Source organism: Cydia pomonella, chromosome 8 (genome assembly GCF_033807575.1).
Source record: "Cydia pomonella isolate Wapato2018A chromosome 8, ilCydPomo1, whole genome shotgun sequence".
NCBI classification, from domain to species: Eukaryota; Metazoa; Arthropoda; class Insecta; order Lepidoptera; family Tortricidae; genus Cydia; species Cydia pomonella.
In genome coordinates this window covers 13,031,323-13,053,191 of record NC_084710.1, presented here as the reverse complement: position 1 = coordinate 13,053,191, position 21,869 = coordinate 13,031,323, and the positions used below count along the sequence as shown (strand labels likewise).

At 38.2% G+C, this 21,869-nt stretch overlaps 1 protein-coding gene across 3 annotated transcripts in view; it reads left to right on the top strand.

The window, feature by feature from the left end:
* Positions 1–21,869, top strand: part of LOC133520619 (uncharacterized) — a 133,395-nt gene that overhangs the window by 75,379 nt on the left and 36,147 nt on the right. For all 3 annotated transcript variants that reach the window (XM_061855141.1, XM_061855142.1, XM_061855143.1), the window contains 2 exons: positions 7,174–11,036; positions 20,057–20,285. In XM_061855141.1, the coding sequence (XP_061711125.1) occupies positions 7,174–11,036; positions 20,057–20,285 (4,092 nt within the window). The remainder of the gene's footprint in view (positions 1–7,173; positions 11,037–20,056; positions 20,286–21,869) is intronic.

Sequence of the window (21,869 nt, the reverse complement as noted above, 5' to 3'; positions counted from 1 at the left end):
CTTCATAGTAAAAAGACTTACTTTAATTAGGTACTGATTATGCAAATTTGCCTATTTGTTTAACTCGGGTGAAAGGTACCGTTTCATCCCTTGGTTAACAATTTACTATACTTTAAGCTCCAGTTTAGCTTATTGTGACGGAAGAGTGACTACGGAACCCTACACTGAGCGTGGCCCGACATGCTCTTGGCCGGTTATTTAAATTATGGCTTCAGTCCAGTGGGACTATTTCGCCAGTATCAAGGTCTCAGAAGCTTGTGTGCTTGTTGTAGTTGAGCGTGTGTGTGACAGTAATACAAGGAAAAATATCAACTAATAAAATAGAAACGATTATTATTAACCTTTTTTTTCTAACGTTACACACGTGTTAAAACATTCAAGTCATGCGCGATATCCGTTTCCACTGCTCTCCAATTGGCTGAACAACTGATATGCTATTATGGAGTCGGAGAGACAGACAGACGGACGTGTAACGAGATAAGTATGGAAACAATGGAGCAGATTAATTGGCCTCTTGAAACTACTTACATATACGGCATGATAATGTTAATATGTAATAATCATGTTTATTATACACGGTGCCCGCGAGGAAACGGAAAGATTTTAACAGTATATTCCGGATCGTATTTGGAGACAAGTGTCATATAAACTTTTTTTTAATTGGCCTTGTTTCAGAGTTAATACCAATTTATATTTAAAAAAAAAAGTTTTTTATCGTGTTTCAGTGTATCGCTTTTTGATGGCGATGTCGCCACTATGGGAACTAGTCTAGACGTCCTTATTGACAGATGTCAAAGTGACAAGGAACACTTTGAATAGACCAGTTTTTATGAAAAAAATGTACCAATTTATATTAATCCATAAAATTTCCAAAAACCTGTACTTATTATGCATAAAAACATACAAAAAGTGAAAAAAAATTTTTTTTTGACGGTTTTGACTTAAATTTGTATGAGTTTTTTTTCCTTCTTATGACTTCAGGAATACATGGTTAAATTTTTTCCGTTTCCTCACGGGCACCTTGTAATTCTTCTGTTGCAAAGAAAAACAGAAGCTATCCCTTCTGTCCCTGAGAGTTAAGAGTACTAGATTTGGCTTGTATCAAAAAAATTGGTAATTTTACTATAGGGAGAGGAAAAATCAAATTAAGACGTAGATCCTATGATCCTTAAAGGAATTATGAAAACATTTAAACATATGAACTGAATTAAATTATGGTTTTAATTCGTGTTTTTTTGTCATGTTATGTCAATTCTTGGAATCTTTATTTCACAATTATTCAACATTAAAATCCATTTAAGTAATAATATATAACCTAGTAATAATATAAGGACTTAATAGTACATTATGATACAAGTGCGAAAAATAGGAAATTCGTAACGAGTGGCGAGAAATTAAAACTCGACCGAGGGGAGTGTTTTAATCGACACGAGTTGCGAATAACCTATACGTACGTGTAAAGCTACGTTTTACAGTACATCGCCACTCGTTGCGAATATCCTACTTTTCGCAGTTGTATCGTAATGTACTAAAACACACGTAACAAAAGCTTAACCCGGTCTCTGCTGTTCTTTTTGATATACTATGCTCGAATTAGAAACACGCCTATGAAATATATCAATATTAAAGATAACAATAACAAAACATTCTAACTTGAACTAAGAATAAACATCCGTGTCGGCAATTTATACGTCAACCATATTTCTAATATCCGTAGGTATAAGTTACTATCTCCGCCGTACCTGAGGCGATTATAACAATTTAATTTCACTATCTCTCACAGCCTGTCGCGTCCTATCTGAGAAATGGAGAAAATCGTGTCTCAAACATTGAGGGCCGCGTATTCTTGTATTCTTACTTAGCAAGCGCTGGCGACTCGTATTCTTAACCAGCATAAGTGAGTCTTAACTGTTCGCTTTACAAATTGTTCGAGAGACTGATGCAAATAACACTTCTTCATTTATATATTATAATTCCTTGAGATCTGTAACAAGGTACGTTAATTACATAACTGATAATTTAAATTCCACTGATGATGATGCGCCATTTTAATTGATGAGTCAATGTTTTAGGGTTTCTTATCTTCTTCTATCCTGTAGAATTGCGGGTAGAAAATTAAGATATAATAAGAAGCGATTGTCAATGATAGCGAGTGAAGCTCTGCGTGTCAATTGAATTGCTGCAAATCGCCTTTAAACGTAAATATGTACAATTGATTCATCTTATGCAGATCTTCAATCAGGGTTATACTATAGGGAGCGTGCATGAACTGTAGGAGGCAGCACAGGAGCCGTCAGATTTTTGGCGCGAGGTGTAAATGTACATGTTTATGGTTACGATTCAGGCCACATGATGGCAGACCCTCCAACGCGCACGGTCCCTATCAGTGGTAACTGTCAGTGAAATTGACAATAGCAATTGTTTTTTTTATTTTATTCAGGCCACTTTAATTATCAGACTGCAGCTACATGAACATGACTGTTGCGACATTACTGCGGCGGCCTTGGTGCCGCCACTGTATCTGTCAATTTCCTTGATAAAATGAGTTAAGGATGAACGTCATAATCGCGGCAGTAATGCGGCGGCAAACGTCGCTCATATCGAGGCAATTGACTGATACAGAGGCGACTTCAACGCATAATGTCGCAATAGTAACGCATCCGAACGTCACCGTTACACTAGCCAACCCGAACGCTTAACTCGTCTGCGTCCCGTTGGCCAAGGAAATAAAATCCCAGATCTGAGCTGGGCCTGTTATGCCTGACGCTTAACGAGTAAATGCATCAGGACTCATATAAGTGTGGTCTCCAATAAAGTGTGTTTGTAACGGATCTCGATACTGGTTTGAGCAAAAAGTTCGGTAAGATATTGAAATAGCAGTCCCGCTGGTCGGACGAGTATTCTCAGACTATCGACATTATTACGATTGCAATGCAGATAAAGTTAACGTTGTTAAGTTAATGTATTGGAACCGTTTGTACCGATTGCATACTCGTTTCTGCAGACGAACAGTAAACTATACATACCTACCTATCTATTTAATTTCCCAAGAAACATACACTTAAGTTGTAATATTTACATTTGAATATAAAATAAATATACATCGAGCTGAAACAGAAGAATTACCTATTGTTGAAAACATCCCGGCTGCTGCAAAAGCTATATGAGTAATATAATATTATAAACTGTTCGATGACCTCGTGGTTAGCTTGCAGCTCCTATAACAATTGGACTTGGAATTCCGTTTTCTTTCCAATTCTTATATCAACGGGGCCGCATGTAATTAAAAACCGGCCAAGTGCTAGTCGGACTCGCACAGGAAGGGTTCCGTACCATTATCTATAAAAACGGTCACCCATCCAAGTACTCACCCCGCCCGATGTTGCTTAACTTCGGTGATTGGATGAGAACCTCGAAATTGGAAAGAAATATTTATTTTATTCTGTTTTAGTATTTGTTGTTATAGCAGCAACAGAAATACATAATCTGTAGAAATTTCAAGTGGCTAACTATCATGGTTCATGAGATACAGCCTAGTGACAGACGGACGGACGGACAGCGGAGTCTCAGTAATAGGGTCCCGGTCGACCCTTTGGGTACGGAACCCTAAAAAGTACTGGACGAGAAATTTCATGGTCCCGAAATTGAGACCCAATTGTAATAGGCAAAAATGTTGAACCGTGGCGCGTGGTGGTGGAATAGCAGTTTATCTTTGATAGAGTCTGGCTAGCCAAATATTGTTGACAGATATTTCCATGTGGTATCACCAATTGTCTATGATTTAAAAAAAAGCTAAAAGTCTTTTGTCAATTTATGTCATTCATTCAAATTGTTCGCGGTTTATAAGGGGTTTATTTTAAATAATATTAATAATGACTATACTGAGTGAGGTTCGCAAACTATTAGCTCATAAATAATTACGATAATGTGCGAAGTCGACGTGAAGCGTTCTATAACCAAAAACTGCTATGTTTACGAGTCGTAAACAATTTAGTAGGTTGGTGCTCTATTAATATTTTGATACTTTAAGTACTAGTTCTAACATTTGCCTATAACTTTGATTAAGTACGTGAATTTATTAATACCTGAATCTCATGAACAGGACAAGTGTGTAAAGAAACGGATAAACTAGAAGTTCTGGAAAATATCAATAAAATCTAAACATTGGAACGTAATGAGTTGCTGAAAACTAATATTTAGAAGAAATCTGTGGAGTGACTGGTCAGTAGTATATTGATATAAATATAAAAACATATCTTGACGAAACATGTATATATATGTCTTTGTACTTTACATAGATGTAGAAATTAAGTGAGCTAACTTTGAGTGCTCGTCAACGTATATTAACTTATGGCCTTAGGTACCGTACGTGTGCACAGAAAATCTAATATATTTTCTAGTATTAAAACTATAATTCCTACTACGCAAAGTGTGACCAGCCCATGATTTTTTAAATTTCCCGCCAAAATATTGTGTAATGTTTCAGTAGCCAGACTATTCCATAATTAGAATTTGTCAATGCTATCAATGTAACGATACCGATATATCGGCCGATATAATCGGCAGGTCGATTTAAATACACACAGTTTGAAATATAGCGCAAATATTTGCGCAACAGATTATCTGCTAATAATTTGAATAAACTTTGTTTCCTTATCAAAAATCTACATAAAGTAAACATTAATTACTATTGTGATTTACTTTTTCTTTGATTGCTTGATAATTAGGGTACCTAGATAAATGTTTTGTAATGCAGTTTGCTTTTACCATGCATTCATTTCTATTGGCTATATGTTTACCAAAATTTTTATATTACATATTTGACAAATGTCAACTGTCGGATACCAAATGGGTCTCATGACCACCGCTGTCATGCACACAAGCATACTTCTCGCATGATTGCGAATATCGACTATTATCGACCGAGTCGGAATAGGGCTTCTCTCGATCGGTTCGTGCAGCATGTCGCTTTCAACTCACGACGCGCGGCCACCCATCCGTGGTGCTTTCTACGATAGCATTAGCATGATTGCGATCGCCATGCCATTCCGCGACCAACAGCTTCAGAAGGTGCATCCAGGATTATTGATTGACCAAGTTCGAACTTAGAAGTTGAATCCTTTACTTAGATAACGGCATAATATTTATTTCTTGTAGTATACGAGTCAAAATGCATCTATTCTGAAAAAAGAAAAAGAAAACATTTAAATCGTATTTAAACTGTCGTGAGACATACTAACATTACACCGCAAAATTAGTTGAAACATTTAAATGGCTAATTTGTTTGACAGAAAGTAGCACTCAGGAACAGGAACCTTTATAAAACAACCGGAAAAATCTCCAAAATGTAGAGAGCTTTAGAATTAAGGGGTGAGACGCTAAATATTCCGTAAGTAAAAAGTTAAGTACCTAAAATGAGATCTACTTAGTTCTAGAATACTAGATTTGATAATTTGACTACAACTCGTCCATGCAATCTGTGTAACCTTTCGAGATATTGTTCTATGTTAGAAATAAATTACTTGTCGTCGCTGTCGTTAGAGTAGTACCGTATGCTAAATTGCTGTTTTTTTAACTCCCACAAGTCAACAACTAGCACACAGCAAATGTTGTCAAAATAACAAAAACCCGTTACAGTAATTTCTTTCTTGTACCTACAACCTCAAATCAGGGTATACTACTGGACATTCGCAAAAATTTCGTAATTTTAATTAAAACAATTACAATAAAAAACTTGTAACACGAGAGCATTCAGCATTATTCAAGTGTGGCGTGAAACTGTTTCCCTGCCATTTAAGTTGTCACCCCAAACGCGATGATTGTGGCCCGTGTTACCTGTTTTTAACCAATTACTGCCACTTAGTAGAACTGTGTCAGTGCAATTTTCGCGCTGTTACTGTACTGTTAACAAGCGTTAATAAAATTTATATTAAAAATAAATAAAATTGTATAGTACAATTAAATAAAAGGCATTTCGCGAGTAAATGCATGCAGATCTCTGTAAACTTCTCAACCGCTGCACTGACCGTCCACATGATCAGAGAATTCTATAGAGAATATATACTTCTCCTAGACATGTTTATTGTAGCTTTAACAGTTCTCATGAAAATTTATATAAACTAAAAATGGGGATATAAAAGTGGGGGGAGGGAGAGAAACAATAACTTCTCAGCGTGTTTCTACTTCTATTTATTCTTATAAACCTAAAAGCTATATGCATGCCAAGTTTCGTGCTCTCTGCCGGATGGGACCAAACCTCCAAACTAAATCGAGATACGGAGCCGCAATAATTATTAAATCGGAATACATTGGGTACTAAGTTCGTATGTTATGGCCGATTAGTTGGTCTACCAACTTTTTATTTCTCTCTAAATAATTAACATAATCATGAATTCACGATCAACTTAACACTTATTCACATTATATTATACACATTAACATATAGGCAAAACTTAGTTATTGTTGTATATATGTATAATATGTAGTACATAAGGGACCTTCATTTTGGGACTTTCATGAAAGCGTATTTTTTAGATACTAAAGCCTCTTTAGTAAAGAGTCCGCCTTCTAAAATATATTCATTCGCCTTCTGATTTAATCGGCCGACTGGTATGAATCAAGACTTTGCTCGTGGGTTATGGTTAGGCGCTTGATTAATATGTCTTGAATGTTAGGCATTCAGACTAATTTTTGTTTGATTCTTAAGTTGGAGTTGGAGTTATTTGAATGTTTTTATGTTTTGGTTGGTGGTCTTGTATTTTAATTAATGTTTTAATATCTATTTGAAGTGACAAACTGTAATTGTTAAAACTATGTACATTGTTCGCCATGAAACTAAGGCGTTATCATTGAGCTCAAATATATGTATATATTTTTGTAATACAATGACAATGTAAAATTAGCAACGCATCAAGAGGTTGGAGAACTTTAGAAAAAACTTTATAGAAATAAAAAACCCGTTTATGTAAACAACTTGACTTTTGAAATTCGTCTGAACTGAACGACTGAACGTCCTCTAGACGTCTCCTAATAAAAAAGTATTTGAATATGGATAATATCCATAGGAGGAGATAAAATAAAATATATTATATTTTTACCATCAGGCTATTCGTCTGCTCGTTTGCCTCCTATATCATAAAAAAGTCAGCTAACCAGTTTTCTTGTTATTTCCAGAGTGGGGCGTCAGCAGCGAACCGGGCGAGGCGAGCGAGCCGGAGGCCGGTCGCATGCGTCCCGAGGACTACCGCCTCGTGTTCCTCAGCTCCGACTCGTCGTGCCGCGAGGACACGGAGGACTCGTCGTCCACCGCCTCCTCCGCCGCGCCGCTCGCGCCCGACGACTGCGACTGGGACTACTTCGAGCCGGGCGCGGCGGCAGCACCTCCACCACCCACCAGACACGTCCCGCAAGCCTGCCCCAGAACCTGCTCCTGCGGCGCTGAACCGAGAATAGTTGCCGTCCCTGTTCCCGTGCCGGTTCCCGTACCCGCCGCCCTCTGGCCCGCTTTATTAGCTTTCCCCCAAAACCCACCGACGCCACACTGGAACACCTACCCCGGCTTCCCTCCCCTCGATGCGGCAGCCCTCGCCCGCCTCACGACGGCCGCCGCTGTCGCCGTCACCGCCGCCGCCACCGCCACCGCCACCGCCAACGCTCTCCCCCAAACGAAAACGCTCGAAATGACCACCGTAGGAAGGATCGATAAAGCTATACAGTCCGAAACGTCACAAGCGGAATCTCGCGATAACGATACCACTGATAATGTTATTGAACGGCCGGTTGAATGTGAAACGTCAGACGAAATAAAGGTGATTGCAAAACAGGACTTATCAGTATTGTCGGAGGCCCCGGACGCAATGCCCGAACATTTGGACGCCGAGAAAGCGTTTATATCGTCGAACGAATCTGGTGATTCTAGTGATTCCGACGCGGGTGTGGAGAGACGCAGTTATGACCTGATGAGCGGGGCGCCGGAGGAGCCAGCCACCTCGGATGAAGACTCGGACGACTCCGGGGGCGGCGGCGGGCAATTCTCGAGAGTGTTTGTCGTCAACCCCGCCGACTCCTCCTCCGACATGGAAGACAACGCCGACAGCAGCGGCATCGACTGTGATGATTCCTACGACAAAAAGTCTGATAGCTTAGAAATTGCCGTCGAAGTGATTATGCAAAATGAAGCCAACATTCATGAAGAAAGCGAGAATCCAAGTCAGGACAACGTCGTGCTTTTAGAGTCAGTTAAGTTAAACGAAGATATTCCCGTTATCCCATATGGAAGTGGCGACGATAACTGTGAATTGAGAAAATCCAATTTTATGAAATTTTGTAATGAAAATATGCTCCGAAGCGAAACCTGTGAGGAATTTAATAGCTTTAATGCATCGTGTAGTACGGATTATAACACTTTAGATAGCAATGAAAATAAAGATAATGATAGCAACAGAAGTATTACTTCATCAGAAAACAACGAGTGCGACTCGCTGGACGATGCGTTTACTACAGAAAGTGATATGAAAGTAAAAGTATCCGTCGAGTTGCCTAATGAGAAATATAACAATGAGGAATTCATTTCTAACGAAATTTCGCACGGGTTGTTGACGAAATTAGCGCCATCGCCCGAGCCCGCGGCTGATAACCAAAGTTTGCCGCCTGTTGAAAAAATAGACCTGTTTAAAGGTATCGAACGTACGCTCAGTGAACTATTGAAGAAAGAATTATTGGAAGAGCAAGAGGAGGAGAAAATGCACGGCGTGGGGCCGGTTTGTTTAGAGGCGGGGGGCGCGGGCGCACCTGCCGCGGCCGCGGTGTCAACAGTTTGCCGCTCGCGCACGGCCGGCACGGACGGTTCCGCGCGCTTCACTAGCCGCGTTATGATAACACACGATCGCGTCTCCGTCGTTACGTCGGATACGACGCGGCTCATGCGCGACATAACAGTGCACCACACCAACTCGGTGAACGAAACTAACCCTAACGCGAGCTCCCAGCAAAACGATAATGACGAACGAATATCCGACGACGAAGCGCCGCAGCCTTCAGGCGGCGTGACGGTTGTTAGCAACGCCGACACTCTCTCGGCCGTCGTGTGCCTCGAAGAGGGGCTCGCCGACGACGACTCTTGGGTCGAGGACGTCAGCCATGACGAGGACGAGGCCACCTCGCCCTCCGACTCTGACTCGGGGGATGAAGCGACCTTACCCACGCGGGGTGAAGAATTTTCATACTGTCGGCGTTCCTTAGACTTCACTTTACACACGATTGTCGAAGAAAGCTGCGAAGAAAGTGAATCGGAGCATACAGTGAAAAAACCGCGACCCATTTCGGCTACCGAGTTGGAAAAATATTTCTTTTTCGGCCTCGGTGATGGAAGAAATATTCGAGACGATGAGGAGCATATGTCGGAAACGTCAAGTGTGTGCAGTGAGGGTGCGGAGTCTATCGTTGATAATGAGCAGCCGGAGAGAAGTGGGGATAACGACGAGCTGGTATCATCACGGTTGGAAAAATATTTCTTGTCTGGATTTATGGGCTTCAATCAGGAAAGGCGCGACTCAGATGGCTCAGGTAGCGTTGGTAGCGATAGTGAGGGAAAACAGAGTCCCGAACAAAGGCGGAAACGTCCTTTACGAGCCCGTGGCACTCCGCGCTCTCACTCATCGTCATTAGATAACTTATTGACTGGGGAAGAGCCATCGCAGGAGGCCCAGGAAGTGTCAGATGGATCGAGCACCGAAACCGATGATCGACGCGACTCTTCGGAGCGCCTCGATTCACAAGGTGAATCTAAAAGGAAAAAGCAAAGCAAAAAAACTAGAGGTTCTCCAGCGGACGAACGGCGCTTGTCAACCGAGTTTGCGGAGGAAACTCGAGACGACACTAGATCTGTTTCAGAGGGTGAAGACGGCAGGTTAACGCCCCGACCCGAATTTCCACCGCTTGGATCTGAACTATCTGAATCTAAAAAACAAACGAGCCGAGATAGCGGCTTCGTGGGCAGTTGTGATGATCTCTTAAGGAATGGCGATTCTAGTTCAGATTTTACCCGATCTCACGAATCTAAAGTAGAATTAGAGGAGATTATTGAGGAAATAAGGCCTGACATCGAGGAACGTGTCGAGGGCCCCCCATCGACCCGTCCTCCACCCACACCCCTAATACGTAAAGATAGCTTTAATAATTGGTCGTCCGATGAAGAGACAAACCTTATGATGACAAAAATGCGCCAATTCTTCAAGCAAATGATAAATTCAGCGAATGTTCGCGCGTCAACACCGCAATCATCTAACTCTGAAAGTTCGCGCCCGCCGAAACCACCACAATTGTTATACTTTGAAAGCGAACTGACGCGACTTATGAAGACTGTACCCGGTATCCGGGACGAGGAAGTGCGCGAAATAGTCGAATATTTGTCAAGCGAAGACACATGGAGCGATTCTTATGATTCGTCTGATTATGCCGGCTCAGATTTAGAAGGGACCGCGGCGAATCGTTCGGCCTTGAGGAAACAGATATCGGAGAGTTGCCGCGAGATAATTGACGAGTTCGATCGTGGGAATGGCGAGGGTGGTTCGCTGGAGCGCGATGCGGCTGGCGCGTACCAACGGCTGGCGGCAACTCTGGGCCGCGCGGGGGAGGGATCGCCTCCTCTCTTTGGGAAGGTAATGCGACATATAGGGGGTAGGCTAGTGGCGTTAATGCATGAAGTGTCTGGTGGTGTACCGAGTACGGACGATGATAGTGCGTCGGAGCCGGGAGCGTTGGCCCGGAGTCGTTCCCACGACATCCTGGAAGCCACGGCTAGTCGTGGAAGTGTCGCGAGTGATAGTGAACGGTTTTCGTGGCGTGGTAGTTTCGAGTCTGCCTTGCTCGCGGCGGATTCGCGCGGTACCCTGGGAGGTGGTGGTGAGGCTCGGCGCTCGCCGGCGGGCGCTGAGCTGGCTGCCCAGAAGTCGCACTCGAGGAGTTGCGGTGCCATCGGAGGCAGCGAGGACCGACTGTGGCGGGGCAGACGGCGGGCTTCTGCGCCTGACGCTGAGGTATTTACATTTCTATCCTCATTGTGCACCTTAACTTATTCAAGATACCGACAGGTATCTTATAGTATAGCCAAGCACCAGACATGCCAACGATACCAAAATATATATTGCTGTCTGTCTAGCACCTACATTATGAGAGAGACGAAATATACCATATCGTAATAAACCGCGCTATATATCGCGAGGTATCTTAAGATGCCTTGCTATAAGTTATCGTAAGATACCAAAATATATATTATAGCCTTGTGTGTGGACTCTGTCAAATGGTACGTAAAATACAGTTGTGTGCAATATAATAGCAGTACACTCTGCGACGAAGATCGTCTTATAGAAAAGTTTATTTTTTTCTGGATGACTTGGGTTTAGATGTAAAGCTTTGATTGGAAATAATAGGAAAGATTCTAAATTACAATTATAGTACACAAATGTATTTTTTCGTAGGGTTACGTTTTTATAGGAATTTCCGCAACTTAGTAAAAACAGCCGATTTTCATGATATATTTTTTTTTACTTCCAATATCATTTAAGTAAAGGTTACAGTTAATTTTGAAACAATATCAAATAATGCAGAATAATTATATAAAAGATACAATATTATTGATCTAAAGTTATAGTTTTCCCTTAATTTACATTTTCTTATGTACTGCTATTATATTGCACACAACTGTATATCATAAAATACCTTGCTATAAGATATATTTTGGTATATTATCGCATCGTCTGTGACGCGCTTAAACATCACATTGATCGAGTTACTTATTGCTTACGATAGCAATAATTAATGAATTATGTATCACAAGCGGCAGTAGTTACTTAAACGAACAACAAATTCAAAATTTAAACCAGGCATTCTTTAATGCCAATATTTACTAGAATGACATTTTTTTCTGTCCACACAAATTGCTTTGAACCACAATTCAATCAGATCGTAACTTGAGCCCCACATTTCACAATGAATGACACCCACTAATAATCGTGAAACGGCATAAAACACTACAAACAACCAATAACAACCACAATCACTACACTGAGGTTACGCAAGACTACCTTTGGCACGTGAAATGTGGTGTCAATGTCAGTTGTGTGACGTGACACGCGATGAAATTACTGTCACATCGACCTCTGTGATGGCAATCTATTGATCATGATATTTAAGTCCGTATAGCAAGAACTATCGCATATTGCTAATACTTATTAAATACCTGTGGCCCTAGTGAAAAAGGGTACAAGTCTCTGGCAGCGCAGGTGTAAAGGGGTGTAACTTCCACGTAACACTTATGCCCTTATACACCTAAACTGCCAGAGACTTGTACCCTTTTTCACTAGGGCCACAGTTACATATCTTAGTCGAATTTGAAATCATAATTTTTCTACCAACTGATAAGGATTTGTATGGAAATATCTTTTATTTATATGCATCAATTCAATACCTTGGCAGGTATCGTAAGGATCCGTGTATGACACATTTTACACATTCATCACAAAAAAAAATTGTAAAATTAAAATCAAATGTGAAAGTGATTTTGGTCTTAGGGTAGTTACTCTGGGCTGTTAAATCCATATGATGATGGCCTATCCTATCGGTCATTGTCATTTTGAATGCTTCATCTGTCAGATTACAGATAACAGCTGAAATATCTCAAGTGTCGTTTTAAACTCTATGGATAATATAACCGAGCCAATCCTGCTGAAATAGTTGAAATAACATATCTCGAAATTAGAATCTTACCAGCAGGCTTGGATGGATAGGTTACTTTATTTATAAACCGATTTCCTACATAATATATCTACATATATAGGCATTAAATGCAAGAAACAAAGCTTTTGTTTTCTTTTAAAGATTTTATAATAAAAAGCGGCCAAGTGCGAGTCGGACTCGCCCATGAAGGGTTCCGTACCATTTATGACGTATTAAAAAAAACTACTTACTAGATCTCGTTCAAACCAATTTTCGGTGGAAGTTTGCATTGTAATGTATATCATATATTTTTTTTTACATTTTTCATTCTGTTATTTTAGAAGTTACAGAGGGGGGACACACATTTTACCACTTTGGAAGTGTCTCTCGCACAAACTATTCAGTTTAGAAAAAAATGATATCATAAACCTCAATATTATTTTTGAAGACCTATCCATAGATACCCCACACGTATGGGTTTGATGAAAAAAGATTTTTTGAGTTTCAGTTCTAAGTATGGGGAACCCCCATTGTTTTTTTTTTCTATTTTTGTGTAAAACTCTTAATGCGGTTCATAGAATACATCTACTTACCAAGTTTGAACAGTATAGCTCTTATAGTTTCGGAAAAAAGTGGCTGTGACATAAACGGACAGACAGACGGACATGACGAATCTATAAGGGTTCCGTTTTTTGCCATTTGGCTACGGAACCCTAAAAAAGCATTTTTTTGGTGTTGTTTAAACGATCAGTATATACTAAGATAGGCTAACCTGAAAACGAACACAGCAAAAAAATCCTGATTTTTTTATACCACGACGGTGGCAAATAAGCATACGGCCCGCCTGATGATAAGCAGTCACCGTAGCCTATGGACGCCTGCAACTCCAGACGTGTTATATGCGCGATGCTGGCCCTTTCTTGCCGCATTCTGATGTGCAAATAATTAATTATTCTGCTGTGCATTAAAAATGTTTTTTTTTGTTGGTTGCACTCAAAGATATTAAACTTACGTTTTTCTGTGTATTTTGGTCATCTTATTTTTGTGTTTTTTTTTTTGTTGGTGCAAATTATATTTCGCAGTCTGTACAAACCAAAAAGTATTTAGTCTACCTGCAAAGATCATTAACCTCTCACTACATTAAATTACATTACACGGTAATAGTTACATTATTATTCAGATAGGTAGTAATCAAGATTGTTTAAATGAGAAATTAGCTATTGCGTCGTGGGTAACAGGCTAACAATGTTTTCATAGTTAATATAATGTTGTTAGTTGATAGTTCTTTTGTGATTTCCTTTAGTGATAGTTTTGATGGGGACGTTAAATAATCTAGTCAGTTTGCTTGTTATAGGTAGCCTGGCACACACACTTTGTCAGTAGACAAAGGCGGCAAATTTAAAAATAGTAGGCGTGAAGTAAAAAAAACACACTTCCCATAGAAAATTTAAATTTCGCACCTGTTTCTACTGACAAAGTGGATGTATATAGTTACCCAACACAGTTCTAGATTCGTTTCCAGGTAGGTACACACACAAAAAAACACTGATTTATTATTATTTTATTATTTCATAGATTCGATATTTGTAATTGTTTTTTTTTTTTTAATTTATTGTTTGTAAAAATGGACATGTAAAAGTGCCCCTGTGGCCTATTTGCTGAATAAATGTTTGATATTTGATATTTGATAAATACATACTAATCGATCCATTTATCACTTTTGAATACCACGGTTTACAATATGTAGTGTAATACTTATTTGGAAACCAGCACCTATTAGGAACACAGTATGATCGAAGTTTTGTTTTTAGTTGCCACATTACAGTGGCAATATTGGTTACTAATAAGTATAAATTAAATAGCATTTGTTATAACAGGAATTGAATGTTGTTAAAATAATATAACGCTAATTAATCATACTTTCACATTTTCATTAATTTGTGCAAATAAATGGAACTGAATAATTACACTCCAATATTATAATGACTTACCTCCTTTATTTTTTTTTACGCATTAGTCATTTAATAGTTATAATTAGTTAAAGTATATAGATGTAATTGACTAATCCGATCTAAAATTCGATGAGTAAATAATTATCATAGCCAGATATAAATCGGCTTATCATTTGGAGTAGCTAAAAAACAAACAGTACAATCTACGAAACGTGTACGGGTATGTATCTATGGAATATTTGTACAATTATAAATCAATTAGGGTTTTGTAGGAATAACTCTTAAATTTACATGTGTTTAATGAAAAGTACCTACAGTCAGCGGTGTTTAACAAATGGTATTTTATACAATTTTGACAATACATACTAAACAGCATCTTCTTAAGTTACAAGGCCTAAATAAGGTACTAGATTTAAAATAGTACATTACGATACAAGTGCGAAAAATAGGAAATTCGAAACGAGTGGCGATAAATTAAAACACGACCGAAGGGAGTGTTTTAAATCGACACGAGTTGCGAATTACCTATTCGCACATGTATCGTACAACGTTTTACAGTACATATGGCCCTTTAAATGTTCGACACAGTAACATAATATGCTACTTCTCGCACTAGTGCTATAAAGTAGCCCCATATGTACTGTAAAACTAATTATGTCACTGTTGTATTTAATAACGTTTCTGCGAGTCAACTGATATACTAATAAAAAAAAACTGTTGAAAATGTAGATAAGTACCGCCAAAACGAAGTGCACGGGTAAACTATTCGTCGTTCGTCGATGTCTTTTGTTATATGGTTTAGCATTGTCCCTGTGTCCTCGGACATGATTTGTTAAATTCATATTACTTTAATTTTCGTTACGTACCATATTAGTTGAATCGAGAGTTTCAAAGAGAAATGTATGTGATTATAAGTTCGAAGACTCAATTCAAACATTAAGCGGTCGAGTAGAAAAATAATTTATTAAGAAAAAATATCTTGTATCCATTTTCGTTTTAATATGAACTCTTAATGAATAGAATCAGGCGTTACTTTGCGGAAATCCATACTAAATAAAACAAAAAATATTACTTTGCTAATTAATCCGCGAAAGAGATAACGTACTAGTCAATCAGTGCTAACCCGTTATACTTACTTGCGTATTTTTACATACAATTAATGTTCCTACCCTCCCAACGCAAAAATAAATACGCAAATTAATAAAACAACCCACCCCCAAAAGTACAAAACTTGACACGTGTTTCGCCTCTCTTCGAGGCATCCTCAAGAGATGCTGGGTATGTTGACGGTCTGACGTCCGACAACTGAATCATGTTTCAGTTGCTGTTGTTCATTTTTCAGTTGTCGGACGTCATATGGCATAAATTCTAGGAGCACTGCAGGATGATATGGCTGTCACCAGTCACCCTGCACAATAATTATTTAATTGCAGTGGTTTCCAAAAGACCCGCGCGAGACATTTGAAATTTCTGCCTTTAGACGTTAATAGCCTATAAAATTATTATTAATGCAGCATAAATCAATGGAGTAATTAACCATTATAAATTGTCTTCACATTAATAGCAATCAACGTAAATTACCTCCGAACTTTCAAAACCATTGCGGTGTCAGGTCTATTAACTGCGATTATTTCTCTAGTGGTAAAATAGTCAGGCAAGTACGTGAACTTATAAGAATGCATAACTATTATGTAAACCATGGGCTAATAAAGATTCCGTAAGTTAGTTGCTTCACAGTACAAAACTGCACAGATGGGCAACAAATTACATCATTGCACGGCATTGATATTTCTTCCTGTTCTTGAGGCAGCTGGTATATGAGTATGATGGCAACCACGGATTTCTTTAATTATTAAGAGGATACCTTATTACTAGTTCTGTGATGGCAACGGATTGACTAAAAAGCATTTTATGAAAGATATCCCATATTTGTAATAACTTCACCATATGAGTATTTATGTGACAATCAGTACTGGATTCATGGCCAGACTTTTAAGACATATAAGCAATGAATTTTGTTATTTTTGTTCGCCAAAGAGTAATATAAGTATTTTTTCGCCATTTACGTAGTGATTGTATATGATGACGCGCAGATTTGTCAAATTTAACCTTTAATAAAATGACGTTACGAGTCAAGGCGCGCGTCTTCGTAAATTACACGATCTATACCTATTTAACGATTTAATTATTATCATCATACTTAGTGATTTGCCAGTGCCAGTGCAAGGTTTTTATTTTATAATTCTTGCTTTAAAACGTGAAACAATACACTGCACTGAAGGACTTTATAGTAAACTTAAAAACACGTTATATTGTTTACCTACCTTAATAGTATTTAATACAATCGTGATATAATAGAGAGCTTTTCAGTCGAGTACCGAGTGAGGTACGAGATTGAAATTATTATTTGATTGCTTGATTATATCACTATTGTATACAATACTTTTTCTACGAGTCAATAAAGATAATACTTTAAACTAATAAAATCATACAAGTAAACAAGCCAAAAGTATACAGCTATTTAAGATACGCGAGCAGCCGCGATACCTTCATACTCGTACGCGCCCCGGCCGCCGGGACCCGGCGGGGTGGTCAACGACACCTTCTCGTAACTCATGATGCCCTAGTAATTGCTCCTTGCTAAATTCATATTTTAGACAGTTTTTTCTCGATTTTGGCTACCGTAGCCTATGGAGACTAACAAGCAATGGTAAGCGGTTTTCGTAGTCTATGGATGTTGCTATATTAAGGGTGTCACATGTGCGTTTATGACTTATGAAGCAATGGTTTCTACTATACAACCTAAAATAAATAATTAATTTGAGCTATCGTTTTGTTTCGTCCTCTTGACCGCGGCGACCTGTCCATTTGGTGGTCCATTTCATTATAGTTGACTAAACCGTTTCGAAATTAATATTATACTTGAAATGGGAGCCCATACATGAAAAGTACCCAATTATAGTTTGGTATAAGAAATCTTAATTCAACCATTACAGTCGACGAGTAGAAAAATATTTTATTACACGAACATAAATAATCAAAAGAAATGATATTAATTGCCGCAGATGCTGTAGATGCAGATGGCCACTATTCGGTTCGATATCCGGCCATAATATCAGTATTCGGCCGATTACCGAATAGTGGCATAGTATTCGGCCGGATACCGAATAGTACGTTAACACGTAGATAACGGTAAACGAGGGGTACAATTCGTTGCATCTCTAATGTTTACCGAGGCCGAATTAGTGCCGAGTAGTGGTGAAACCTGTTATTTTCTTGATACGAGCAAGCAATATTGTTTTCACGTCAGCAGCTGGAACAAGGGTAATTTGCTGCTTAAAAACAGTGAGCAAAATCGCATTTTGCTCACTGAGTGAGGCAAAATAACATTCCAGTGACCTTTATATTCGAATGTCATTTCAACCTCTGGGGCCTAGTACAAGTTCGAAATATTTGGATTCTATTGTCTTTGTCCCTTTCACGTCATTAGCAAAAAGAAAGAAAAAAATAAGTGCTTACGTAAGTCAACGGTATATTGACGGTTTACGAGTATATTAGACCGCCGAATAAGTCAGACCGCATCGTTCCAAAACACCGTACGAGTCCTCAATCGTAATAATTAATTAATGAAATAAAAGTTTAAAATTTAATAAAAACACCATATTTTACGTATTTTATTACATAATCAAAACAATGAACTTAAAAAATACGCAATTGTTTCGCAAAGTAAATAATTCTACTTTTAACAATTTCTACTATAGTTGATAAATAGTTGTATCCGCAATTCGGACCGTATCTTACAAAGTTTTTTTTTACAAAAAAAAGTTGTCGATTGAACTGTCAATTGATTTTCGTTACTTTCATTATTCCCGTAATATTTTATTGAAATTTCTTTCGTTTTGTTTTATTGCGGTAATTAAACTTAATTGTTAGAATACTTCAAGAAAACATGATTGCAATAGTGACGAAGACGGATTACATTTTTTTAAGTTGTATTTTTACCTTTCAAATATGTTCACACTGCTGTCGTGAAAAAATTTGCGTACTACACGAGATCAAAGTTATTTACATCTCGTGCGCTTTTGAGTCCCTTACTGCGCTCAAGATCTTTTATAGAATCTTTCGCTTACACGGGACTCAAAATAAGCACTCGAAGAAATATCAAACTTTGCTCTCTTGTTGTACAAATAACTATTTTCCTAATATTCAGTCCGGGCGTATCGAGAAGAAAGGGTGCAGAAACAATCAACTTAACCTGTAGAATAAGACCAAGATAACTCTGCAGCGATTTTATAACACGAACGTGCAAGTGTTATTTAAACGTCATAATGACATAAAAGTCTCGCATTTTAAATAACACTTGCACGTCTGTGCTATAAAAATCGCTACAGAGTTATCTTGGTCTGACTTCTAGAGGTTTACCCTCCACAAAAGTTAATGTCAGTCATCGATTCTTTTTACGGCATTGCTTCTTGTAACTTGATAAATTACAAAATAGAAACAAGTAAACAACCTTACCTAAGGTGAAGCATACATTATGTAAATAAACAATTGTTTTCGGTCTAGCAGTTAGTATATTTATTTTTAGTTATTTTATGAAATTGCAATTTGGTAACTAAAAAGTTGTTAGGTTCGGTCAATGCACAGATTTTTCATTGAGACAATTTGCAAAACTTGGACAGCAGTATGAAACATTAAGAGTATTGCGTATTTGCGTATTTTCTATTGTTAATTACTACTTTTTTAACAAAATTAGAGATTTGAAATTCTTAAATGTCACTGGTTATAGTTGCGTGTAGGTATGTATAAATCAGATTACAGTAGTCAGTTGATGATTATAATGTAAACAAAGAATGTAAACAAACAAAACCACTATACTTCGTCATACAGCCACTGGTAAACATTCCTTGCTGCAACTTGTACGGACACTACACTACACCTGCAAATTTGTTGTTATATTTACGTTCAGTAACCGACGAGATCCTTATTTTATCTGTGCTGTTTCACCATTGGCAGAATGAGTGACAAGTCACGTGGTTTTGTTTGTTTATATTTTTTATATTTTATTTGCCTAAAAGTATTCTATCCACTAAAATAACAGTTAGTATATTTGATACGATGTTATTATAGTATGACAGAGTACATGTCATGCGGTATGCCGTAGGATTATAATTATGTGACGAATAGAGCTATGAGGGAACTAACCAGCAAGAATTAGGCGGATACATGAACTTGGTGAGAGACCGTATTCTAAATAATAAATGGAAAGAAGTGACAAAAATTAGCGATAGACATGAAAGAAAATATCACCTTGCTTTGCTTTATAAGCAATTTTATAATGAGAGCTCTTAAGCTAATAATAATACTAAATAACCAAATCTTATTTTCAGTCAGAAGAAGAACAGCGCGCCGGCTCCCTCCCCCGCCTACCTTCCATTGCCGGCACCGCCACCGCGCCCGCCGGCCCCGTCAAGTCGGCCCGGTACCGCGCCCCGGGATTTCGCACGGCGACGCGGGCGGCGTCAGCGCCGGGGCTGCACGCGCCGCGCCGACGACGACCGCCGCCGGCGGCGGTACAGCCGTCGCCTGCTGCACCTGCTTCCGCGCCTAGCTTGCAAGGTATGATCTTACATTTCTTACGTACTTTTACCTGAGAACCACGGAATGCACTCTCGACGCTGACGCCGACGGCGATACAATTTGTTTTAACCAATATATGGCGTCATAAGCGTGCGTTTCGTGGCAGAGGTGTTAGGATTAAGGTTATGCCTGACCTTGGCGTGTTTTTTCGTTACTGGCTCCTTGATTTGCTAAATAGGTACATACACGAATTTAATTTTATGCACACTGTCTAGATAAAATAGCATCTAATGGAAAAATTCTACGATAACTCAAGCAAATCAGACATTCGCCGCATACGTAACAAAACAAGCTAATATTTCACCTACAACAGTCAACTTGACACCAAATGCCGTTAACCTAAAATATTGAAAAGTTACAATCAGCATTACCAGTTACATTCTTACAGTCACGTACCTATTTGCCAACTGTTAGCAACGATGACGGTATGATTAGACGCTTTAGAAGCGGTAGGTTAGGTACCAAGACCGTAACGAATGTTTTATGCAAATACTTTTAGTTAGCGGAGTATGCTGCATAAGTAATGACGCTGGTAAAATTAGGAAAAATGCCGTTTGTAATGCGTATATACACTCTTGCTAATTAATATCTACTTATAATGTCCTATAGATTTTTAAACTGGACAAAATACAAGGATTGTGTGTAAAATTACACTGTATTTGATTATCCTCTTTTGTAATAACTGGCGATGCGAAGTTTTTCAATTTAATATTTCATTTTATGGGCATATAACCATAGAGACTATACATCTCTATTGTATTGTAGTAATTATTTATTTTAAGATTATTTTAATGTAATGTTTACCCAGGTTTGGCTGTTGTATTTATAATTGTTGTTATGTTTTTTTCATGTCACTATATGATGTTACTATAAATGTTGTATTGACTTGTAAAAGAGTCCTTGAGGCCTACTTGCAGAATAAATTTTTGAATTTTGGTACTTATTATAAGATAGACATAATTATGACCATTGCGAGCTGTCAAGACTAAAGTCTATAACTACTTAAAACACTCAAGCTAAATAACCATGCACCGATAACATACATATATACATTGAACGTAGTTGATTATGTTTTCATGCTTGTTTCTGGTCATATTTATGCCAAACTGTTCAAACGAATGACTAATTCGCACGTGGCCTGTGTCGTGAACGTCGTGAATATTGAATTCTCTGATAGTAAACTTTGATAACACGTAAAGGACAAATTGCCATCCATTTATTAAACAGTTCTATTCGAATTTGTTCAGAATCACATATAAAGGATGGCATAAAATTAAGTTTTTTTTTTTTACAAACTTTTTCGTTTGAGTATTAAAGCAAGAAAATAATATTTTGAAGATAATCGTTTTATTTTAGTTCTTTGTTTACACTTTTAATTTCATATTTTTAGAAAGGACGTGTAAGTAAGAAAAATATTTGTCAATGTATTTAGTAGTGATTTCATCTTAAGCGGCTTTCGTACATATTCAATTTCAAAAGTGAACATTTAAAAAAATAATTTGGTTAATAGAATGTAAACAAATACACATAAATAGTTGAACAATCTGTACTTTCCTTTTAAAA